General features: G+C 34.4%; 1 protein-coding gene across 2 annotated transcripts in view; it reads left to right on the forward strand.

The window, feature by feature from the left end:
- The window catches only part of LOC129749115 (probable actin-related protein 2/3 complex subunit 2), a 154,368-nt gene extending 143,860 nt beyond the window's left edge, over window positions 1-10,508 (forward strand). For both annotated transcript variants that reach the window (XM_055743998.1, XM_055743997.1), the window contains exons 6-7: window positions 3,368-3,477; window positions 3,536-10,508. In XM_055743998.1, coding sequence (XP_055599973.1) covers window positions 3,368-3,477; window positions 3,536-3,563 — 138 coding nt within the window. In that variant the 3' untranslated portion in view covers window positions 3,564-10,508. The remainder of the gene's footprint in view (window positions 1-3,367; window positions 3,478-3,535) is intronic.
- Window positions 10,509-11,124: the final 616 nt, after the last annotated feature.

Raw genomic sequence — 11,124 nt, forward strand, 5'->3', positions numbered from 1 at the left:
TGGAAATTCACTGTTATTTTTCCTGGAACAGAACACTTACTTACATGCGGCACCTGTTCGAGTAACTGCTTCGTCGCAGGGAGTGGAATGTTCCAATTGAACATTTTAACTCAGCCGATTTGAGATTGTCCATCAGCTGGATTCACTAATTCGTCGAGCCCAAATGAAAAGCTCAAATGATATGGTTTTTATTAACATCTATTCTCAATTTATGTTACGTATAGGCTGGTTGAAGCGAAAAAAACATTCAAATAATATCTCAAAAAGAAACTATTATCACACCCAATGTTACTCAAACATGTGTGAAAGAAATCATTGTTGGCTAAAATTTTCTCACCGTGAACTAAATCGGTCTGTCGGGTCTGTCGTATATTTTGAAATCCTGTTCCAAATTTGCATGAATTTGGAACAAAGGCGTATAACTGTTGGGAATTTTAAAATCGATAACTGTGCTAAAACAGCAATATACGCCACCGGTGCCAGCCGAAATGTTTTAGCGTGGTCGAAAACCGTGTTTTGCATCTACCGTTGGGACAGCCCGAAGGAAGGCATCCAACCCTCAAAAACCTACAATGGCCGGCTACCCGTACCGCTTGCAATTATTTCTTTGGGTTATCCCCAGATGCATTCCTTCTAAAAATATAAATATTATAAAATATCAAGTGGAAAGGAAAATTACTTAAAATATTCAATAAATATGCAGTTATATAGACAGTTTTCTTTAATAAAAGGATACGGACCTGGAAAGAAATTTTAAATCTATGGCAAATTTTATAAATAGGTATAGGCATAGTTTATATGGTATGCAAATTATTAATAAAATGTTGATTTATTTTATTATGAAAAATGATTCGGTGGCACAGGAAACTAACGTTGTGTCCCTATCTAGCGATAGGCGTATCTTCACCGGGTAACTGAATTATTAAAGGTTCTACTAAAATAGCATAGAACTGTATGCATTGCAATTCATACTAAGTCAAATTTTGAATTATCCTCAGCCAACAAGAAAGCTTATCACAGAGTGAAAAACAGGAAAAGGAATACGTTTAGGTGTCCGTGAATGATGAAATTTATATAGATATTCTTATAAATGGAATTTCCTCACCGGGTTCTGTTTCGCTCATGCCAGCAGCCTATCCGTAGCCGCCATCATTCAACAAACGCCGACAGCCAAGCGGTTTAAACAGGATTCGGATGTCGGATGTTTGATCCAATGACACTACGCTTACACACATATCTTTACAAGCTTTTAAGTAAAACTCATTGATGAAATACCACACAATGAAAAGCAAACGAAAACCGTACAAATGTTCCACCCACAAACAACGCAAACCATTCGATATTAATGTGTGCGTGATAGACCGAACTTTTTGAGCCTCCGCCACCAGTAATTTTTTCGCTCATAGAATGCACATGCAACAACAAAGACCGCGTAGAATTTCTTGCACTATAACTCCACTTGGTACCATCCGACAAAATAGAAACGCCCATTCTAATTTTTCACAATTTTCAATAAACACGCACAATTAGAAATACATCGGCGCGAATCACAAACTGCAAATTTATCACTCCCCGTTCGTCATAATATCGAACCACTAAATAATTCTTCAAAATTTCACTTCTACGGTGGCCGCAACCCAATGCCATTAATCCCAATACATTTTCGAAAAACGCGTCGGATCGCTCGACAACTATTAAGTATGCCTCGATTGGTGAAAAGGATAAAATTTCTTCCTAATGTTTCACAACTTTCTTAAACCACCCACGAATTAAAATACATCAACGCGAACCGCGACCGGAGATACCGCAACTAGTGAACTGTTCTGCTCGGCTATTCACATACAATTGATGAAAGATGTGGAATAAATTTATTGTAAAAATTGATAAGTCCCAAGAATGATTTGAGTTCAGAAACATTTCCCGGAACAGAAGATTTTTCAATAGTTAGAATTTTATCAGGACATGGTAAAAGACCTTTTTTTGTTATAACATGACCCAAATAGGGTAGTTCAGTGACGAAAAATTTACATTTGTCTAGATTTACTTTGATGTTTGCATCTGACAGTCTGGATAACACTTTAATAAGTTTTTGATAACACTCTTGTAAAGACGGAACTGCAATTAGAATATCATCCAAATAACATAAAACATTTTCAAATCCTATTAAAATTTGATCCAAAACTTGCTGAAATGCCGAATGCTTCTAAATCAAGCGAGCAAAAATGCTTGCATCCTGCCAATTTGGCAAATAAATCCTGTGCTGTCGGCAGCGGATATGTATAAGGAATGAGAATTTTATTGATTGAGACCTTACAGTCTATAACCAATCGAATGTCATTGTTTTTCTTCATGACTATCACAACAGGCGAAGCCCATTCACTCGTTTTGATTGGTGTTATAACATTTTCCTTTTCAAGTTTAGTTAAATAGTCAATAACTTTATCTCTTAGTCGATATGGAACTTCATATGCTTTTTTGAACATCGGGATATCAGTTTTAAGAACCAATTCAGCCTCAAACCCTTTTATGGGAGTAGAAAAATCTTTTTTGAAAACTTTGAAAAATCTCTTTTTTACATCTGAAATCATTTCATCAGTTGATTGTACATTAATATTTTGTATCACCTCTGAATTTGAAAAAAAAATTCTTCCAACTCGGATAAAAAATATCCAGCCAATCTCTACCCAAAAGGGGAATGAATGAATTGTCACAATCCAATACAATTATTTTCAATTCAGTTTGTATGTTTCGAAAATTAACGAGCAATTTTGCTTCTCCAAAAATTTTTAAATTTGAACCGTTTACAACTATCAGTTTTTTTTTTAGATTTTCGAATATTTTTGTCAAAAAGCGAAATATATTGCTGAAACCCAATAACCGTTACCGAAGATCCACAATCCACCTCCATTTGAAGAAATTTTCCTTCAATATTTAATTGCACAAGGCAAGGATCACTTATTCTGTTAACAATTTCCAAATGCATGCAATATAATGTACCTGAGTCTGAATCCGAATCTGAATTCGATTGGGATGTACGCATCCTGGCCATGAGATCGCTTAGTGCTTTACCAGCCTTGTCTTCCTGTTGAGCATCAACATATTTGATTGCATTCCGCTTCATGTTCTTCATTGCAAAACATTTCCGTGTAGGATGACCAAGAATTCCACAGAATCCGCATTTGATTTTGGAGTAGTCGGGTTTGTTGAATCCACAAAAAACCAAAGTTATTTTTTCAATAGTTAAAATTGTTTAAATAGTGTATTAACATTTTTGAAGTTATTCCAAAGTAGCTCTTCAAAAGCTTTTAACAAAATAATATGAAATAATTCCATTAATAGCCTTTATTAAACTATTCCCTCCTATCAGTGTTCGAAAGCGTACATCCACTCACGAATGCGAGCAAAGACGTCGGATTTCCTGAAGGTGCTCAACCGTGCTCGACCCGAGCCGAAAACAACTGAAAAGAAAACTATCACGTACGTTTTTCTAGACATTTTCCGTCAACCGGTTCTAATCAATTTTCGTTCGTTACAGCGGCCGAACATTTATCAGAAAGGAATGATTTTGGAACTCATCTGACATCTAGTTGTTAAATGTGTAAGTAAATATTTACTAATAAACAGAATGGAAAACCATGCCAGAAATTTGAAAAACCACTAGGATCGCTAGTTCAAATCGTTTTATATACCGGTGATTTTTACCGGCGTTAAGCTAAAATAGTGAAAACCAGGACTCTAATGGGACAGATTTTGAAATTGCGACATTTATTAAACACTAAGCATTTAAAAGCGTGCAAAAGCGAATAAAATCCCTATGATAAGAAAGGAAAAAAATACATGTATTAAAACATACAACCACTTCTGGAACGTAAAATATAGAAAGTTAGCAGTAAATTCCTTAATCGCCGCTGCCAATAACAAAGAAAAAAGTAAAAAATCACAGTTATTATAAAACTAATTATAATAAAACCATTTTTAAAGAAATTTAATTATTTTATTTAAATAAAGAAACAAGTTGGATTTATCTTTACTGAGAATCGGTCAAGCGCTAGTGAACCATGTATGCAATAGTACTAATCTTTAACGTAGAAAATAATTTCGGGGAATTGGAGGCATTGCGTAAGTGGCGAGTGAGATGTTATTTAGAAACAGCGTTAGTTTCTTTTACAGCTCGGGTCTATTGGTTGGATATAAATTTGTAACACATTGGCTGATCGAAAAAATACGATTGAGGTTGTTCCTACGTCTTGGCATTGGTTACAAAAAAAATCTAAAGAAATTGAAAAAACTATAGAGCCAGTATGTTACAAAGTTTTACTCATGCCAGTCATCAGGATTGAGAATACAAGTATATAGTAGGTACCCGGTGCTGAAAAAGAAGAATTAACACATACTAACCTTTAGCGTATAAGCGCCTACTCCAGATACCCAGACTGATCAGTGGCGCTTGAATCCATACAACTACAAGTCGCCCAGAATCATACGCCATCTGTCGGGGCATCGTGAAACTACTGTGCTTCATCAAGAAAAAAAATTACACTTGATAATTAACAAGCCAAATGAAAACCGTCTTGATTGAATCACCTATTAGTATTTAAAATTCTATCTCAAATATTTTCACTATCGTTTTTGTCTTCAATGTTAATCGTTTACTTTAATTTACTGTATCACAATTAGAGATGAATGTTATACAAACAATGACTGTTGATCGATTGAGATGAAAAAAAAAATACAAACGCAACGTTATAGCGGTCCTTAGTTCAGAGCCAATTAATTTTGAGATTCAGTTTTGATTTCAAAATTAATTTATCCGGCTGAGTAACAGTATGAAAATTATAATGTCTGTTATAAATAATTCATTGAATTCGGAATAGTTCGTCTTAATCTGAAAGGTTGACTGCGACCAAAAAAAATACAAACTATATATAACTCCTTGAAAAACTTGAATTCTAATTTACCTTAACTGTTTCTTGGCTCGTACCTAGATAGATTTGAGGAGTGAAATAAGTTATTCACATATTGAATAATATCTAAATGTGATGAATGTATTGATAAGATCTTTAATCCTATTTGCCGCCGGAAGTTTTCGTGATATAATGCTGCTAGTTTCACTAAAACTTATAAATTTTTGGAAAAATAACCTCAGAAACGACCGTGTTTATCGACCGGGTATTTTTCCCTGCTCAAATGTGCGTGAGAAATGTCAAAAAAGCAACTATAATGACCATTTCGTGTGAGTTTTCATTACGTCGTATGAATCATCTTGAAAATTCACAGAAAATTTCTTCAAAAGTTATCAAAACAACATTAAAATTTGTATTTCACATATAGAATATGTTGTCCAGGCTACAAATATTTTAAATGGAATGAAGTTGCTGCTAGTTTAAGTCATTTTTTTGTTTTTTTCGTAATAAAACTGTTTGTTTACATTTTGTTTCATATGACGTAATGAAAGCTCACGCGAGATTTTGGCATAATTCTGGACTGGACTGGACTGGAAAATTAACCTTAAAAGCGACCATGTTTTTAGACTTTTTCCCCATCTTAATCCGTACACGAGAGCAAGTGCGCGTGAGAAATGTCAACTTAAAAATCTTTTATTCGAAAAATAATTGTTGAAAAACTACACTGAATTTGGAATATTTCAAATCCATTTCTTTTTGCTTCCGAAGTTTTTTCACCTTTGAAATTCAACCAAATTCTTTGATTCAAAGTTTTGTTAAAACCATATTTCGAAAGTAATTATTTTACTAAATGAATCCATTCTTCAAAAAACTATAATTTTGAACAAGGGTAATTTTAATGTTCCTTAACCGATGCCAACTAAACTTATATATCGATTTCAATGCTTTTCCACACCACCAAAACGAATTTTAAATGGTAAAAGAACAGTACTATCTTGATGCAAACGAAAGTCATTTTTATTTTCTTGTCGTTTTATGGAATGTCAAATAGCGTATGTCTGTGTGAGTGAATTCATTTGATGTTTTGATTTTGATGTGACGAATTCACGTTTGTTTTATTTTAACCATGGATAAAATCAATTACATGTGCGATATTCAAAAAATGATTCGAAATTCAACCAAAAAAATTATAATGAAAAAATAACTTAACAACAGAACAGGAGAAGCTAAGCTATTCTTACTAAGCAGACTCGGATGATTGAAATTTTTTGTCAAGAATCATCATTATGTCAACCAACGCACTTTGTTAGATATTGTACTAAATTTTCAGGAAAATGCATCATCTCGAAGCCAAAAATATTGTTTCCACAACTGCCTTTTCCAGTGGGTGGTAAAAGGGCTAGTTTGATATCCAAGTTTAGTTAGATATTTTGAAAAGAAGACATCTCTCGAATGTGACAAAATTTTTCATAGAAAGGGAAGTTTTAGGTTTTATTGGAGAAAAAAAGTAAATAAAAATCTGACACCGTTTTTTTGTTGTAGATGGTGACTTAATGGTATATTTCGTTGTTGCGATTTGCATTAAGCTTCTTCTGTTAACAGAACATTGCTTTACAAATTTTGTAAATATCACCTCTACTTTTGTTTTATTCAGTTCTTGTAAACTTTTTCAAATGCGGCAATACGGCTAGGTGAAGGGTTTTGAGAAACTCTAACTGAAACAGATTGTTCAACATAATTTTGTAAGAATCTCGTCCATTCAACTGATTTAACAGTTCTAAACAGTAGTATAATTTAAAGCCACATTCAATATACTGTAGTTTTGCAATATACAATCAGTGGAATGATTTTATGATGTCATTTGTCGTTTTCTCAACAAGTCCTCAATCGTTTTATAACTATTTACAAATAATTGGTTTTGTCACAATATTTTTCTACCAGGGAAACTTGAACTTACCCTTGACGGTGGTTTCGGGATTAACGAAATCTTGCAGTTGAAAGTGATCTTCACAAATGAAGCCAAAGATGTCATAAAATGGTTATTTTTCAACCACAACGCAATAAGGAAGTGGTGCAGAAAATCTCAAGTTTTCATTCAATTTTCATTTCTGTTGAAGTCGATGTATTTTTTGTGAGCTTTATGGTTGAATTTTAACCATATTTGGTTAATGCGCTCCAATTCAAAAACGGTTCTTCAGTGGTTTTAGAAATATATCGTGTTATTTTTTTTCTATCAAAAGTAGGTAATCATAAACGACCGTGTTCATCGCTAGATGTAAAAAAAAACATATAGCACAATGCAAATGTGTGTGTGATATATCGAGATTTTTCCTTTTGTGTGTGTGGCCGTTAGTTTCACGATAACCCGTAGATAGCGCTGCGGAACAAGCGCCAAAATCAGCCTTCAGTGGTTAGTCTGGGTATCTGGTGTCTGCGGTATAAGGTTATATACGGGCGATAGTATTGCCGAAAAATAGGCCTCAGCCATAACCTCAAATTCAGATTTGCTGGCGGCCTCACCAGTGATGCTAGGTGCGTAACTAAAATCAGTATTTGCTTGTTTTAAACTAATTATAATATTTCAGAATTGATTAAATTTTTTAACTATCAACAGCTAATCGCTTGAATTCATTACGGGGCATCCTTAAATGGATGAAGATAAGCCATCTTTTGCTAATGAATTTTCTAGGTAAATTCAAAACATCTGAAATATATTTTCATGTACTGAGCTTGGTAGATTAAAAAAGAGTTGTTTCTAACTTCTTAACAAATGCAAAATCATTCACTGTTACAAACAAGTAAATTAATGAAATCCCCGTTTATTTTGACTTTGAAAATAATTGTTTACATGCTCTGATTATTTTAAACATATCCACATAATTCGCTACATCGTTTAAGTGTGCGATACAGTAAGTTGTTATTTCGTTTAGATATATGATGCGTTTAATTTCACATTCAAATGGAAATCTACGGGAAAGTTGCATGAAAAGGTTTAACAATAACAATGTAAATTAAAAAATATAATCATTTTCAAAATATCTATACAGTTGGCACCCCTGAAAACCCAAAAAAATCAAAACACGAATATCTGTGTATCGCTTTTTCACAGGGCGAATTGGTCGATATAAGTACCAGAAAATCGCGTTTATCGTACGCCCTTCTCAAAAATCGATTCTGTTCTCCCATGGTTTGAGGTTAGGGCTGAGGCCTCCTGCTAAGGGTGTGTTCGTGTAGAACTGTCAATATATCCTAATGGAAAACCTACATAATAGAGCGATATCTGCTCTCCTCCTCTCGTCGGTGTCTTTGTGTAGAGAGATAAAATCTAAGAAATGTGTCGCACAATTCCGAGATTATGTACTTTGACCCACGATAACGACGCAAAATTTATAGAAATAACATAAGAAAAAGTTGATCAAAGAGTAAAGGTTCGTATCCCCTAAGTCGTTAGTGTAGACAACTGAAAGCCGTACAGACTTTATAAAACAAATAGACTACCATACTAAACCAATGTTGTTTACGATGTAGTCAGTTGGACAGTCTACCAGAAAAGCACTTATGATAATTAGATATTAGAAATCGTGTAAAGTTATGTTACAGTTTGTGACTAATACCAGCTAGAAAAAGGGTTGCAATGACATTGTAAGGACTCGTTCCCACTAGGAGACAGTTGGTTTCGAGTCAGTCTCAATGTCTCCCATTTCCTTCAAGAGACACTGAGACTGTCTCATGTTTCCAGCAACAACAACAGCCAACAAAATTCCGTCTGGCAACTAAAATCGAGCATTTGTCGCCTAGTGTGGACTACACGCTCGGCCATGTTGAACCATAAATGCTTGAAAAATAACCATAATCGAAGTTTTGTGGATCAAGTCATTTTATGAGTTTTCAGTGAAAACTCATAAAATGAGATTTGGAGGAGAACTTGGATTATGGTTATTTTGTAAACATGGTCGAAAAAGTAAAAATCTGCAGAAAATCGAGGATTTTTATATTTCATTTGCTTAAACATAAAAAAAAATCAAAGGAAGAGACCATGTATAATAGCACAATTAAATCCGTGTTATTTTCAAAAAAGCTTTTATTGGAAAATGGAATTACTAAAGGGTTGTGTGGTAATATGTGTCGATCACGACAGGGTTCAAATAATATTTTAAGTCGGCCACTTCCGGATGATCCGCTGGTTCTAACTCCCCGGTGACTGCACCCGATGCTGAGCCCGTTTTGCCCTTTTCCAGTGCTGTTCTTCTACCAGCAGCTCAGGATGGGACAGACTTGCCGAATTAGACGAAGCCCCTCATCATTCTTATCATCTGCAATAAAAAGATAAAAAAAATGATTCTTTGAAATGTTCCATGGAACAATGTAAACAAAATAGAAATATAAAAAAAATGTAGCCAGCTTACCTTTTAATTGGAAGATTCCAAAGATGTGTAGTTCAAGCAACTTTTCAAATAAACCGGGGTTTCGCCCCCGGTGCGCAGATGAAAAGCCACAGTTTCTAGGGGGAGGAGCATTCGTCTTTTTTACACCACTATCTCGTTGGTGTTGCTGCTGGAAGTTCCTGATACGAATCCTCTTGAAGCTTCAGATTCACCACCCGAACGGGACTGTTTTCCTTTGAAACTGCTAGCCATTTAGAGCAGCTGTGGTCCACCACGATGGTGTTAAATTTTCGGAACCGCTCGTTCTGTTTGAGAAAAAAAAATTTGGAGGTTATTGACGAGGGGGATTTGGAGGATGTGAAATATAATTTCAAATTGTCATCACTATATTGTTTAATTCTCCATACTTACCCGATATATGATCAAATAATCCTCCGGGAGCTGCATAATAACTAAAAACTCTATAAAACCCGACCCACAGCCGTAGAAAACAAACAACCGAACTGCGCGTCCAATAATGGCAACTTTTTTTTCAAACAAATTGCGTTTAAAATTTAACCATTTTCTAAGTTCACCACCAGAACTTAGGAAATGCTTGAAATTCAACCGAACACAATGGTTGAAAAATAACAATAATGACAGTCTTGTCGGAAAAACCATGAAATGGTTCAAAAAAAGTCATTTATGGTTGAAAAAAATGAGCGTGTAGGCTTCAGACATCATCGTCATTTGTTCACACACAAAAAATCATAGTCACTATGCAGGGAATGCAGTCGCTTTGCTATGGGGCAATGTGAATAGATTAGGTAAACTAAATAATTTTCCAAATCAATACAGAAGAACTCATCGAACAAACCTTCATGCGAATCGTTTAAACAAAAAAAAAAATCACGGTAAGCCTTTATGGCTGTTGCAATTTAGGATCGTAACTCGCATCGTAAACCTGAAAGTCAAAAGGATAAAAATTAATGATCAAATGAAATGTTAATATAGCACTTCTAATGCTGTGGCTTGAACGAGAGATGCAAAATCACTGTAAACTATCTGAAAGCAAATAAAAACCAATACTGAATTGCTAAAACTTTAGGAAAAGAAAGGACAAAGACGAACAAAAATGATGGCCGAAATTTTGAAAACGCAAACTTCTTCGAGCATAGAGACGAGGAACCGAAGAAACAAATTAAATTTAATAAACTGAAACTTGTAAGATACATATAAATCCGATTTGTGATTTCATAATCATTCTTATTTCTGATGACATACCTTGTACTTTGATGAGCGAAGCTGAAAAAAGCGAGTTAGTTTTCCGAATTTGAAGCATATTATCTAATTTAGGATTTACTGTCCATGGACGTTTTTGTTTCTAAATAATATAGAGCATGTGTTTGGTCATTCAAAGCGATCGCCCGCCCCCGGTATATGGAATTAGAAAAGGAAGCTAAACGATCTTGCAGACGAGACAAGAGAGCATAGACAAATCCCCTACACTCAGAGGAAATCTTATTATAAATTTCATAAGATACATCTTATGAACCACTTTTTTGCGTCCAAACTAATTATTCATAAGAGTCTTATGAAATTCTTTCAATTTTCGTACGAAGTTCTTATGAAAAATAGAAGCAACGGCATTGTGAAAAAATGATGAACACATTCATTCATAGCATCAGTTTTTTTTTCATCATCTAACAGTACGAAGCAATCGCCAGTTCAAAGTTAATATAGTTTTCCTTCAATGTTAAATGTTATTGTTATCTCCGGATTGGTAAGTTCGATTTGATGTTTTTGGTGTGAACGCTGAATACATTAGTAAACTAAAATACATTATTTGTTTACTT

Source organism: Uranotaenia lowii, chromosome 2, assembly GCF_029784155.1.
Source record: "Uranotaenia lowii strain MFRU-FL chromosome 2, ASM2978415v1, whole genome shotgun sequence".
Lineage (NCBI taxonomy): Eukaryota > Metazoa > Arthropoda > Insecta > Diptera > Culicidae > Uranotaenia > Uranotaenia lowii.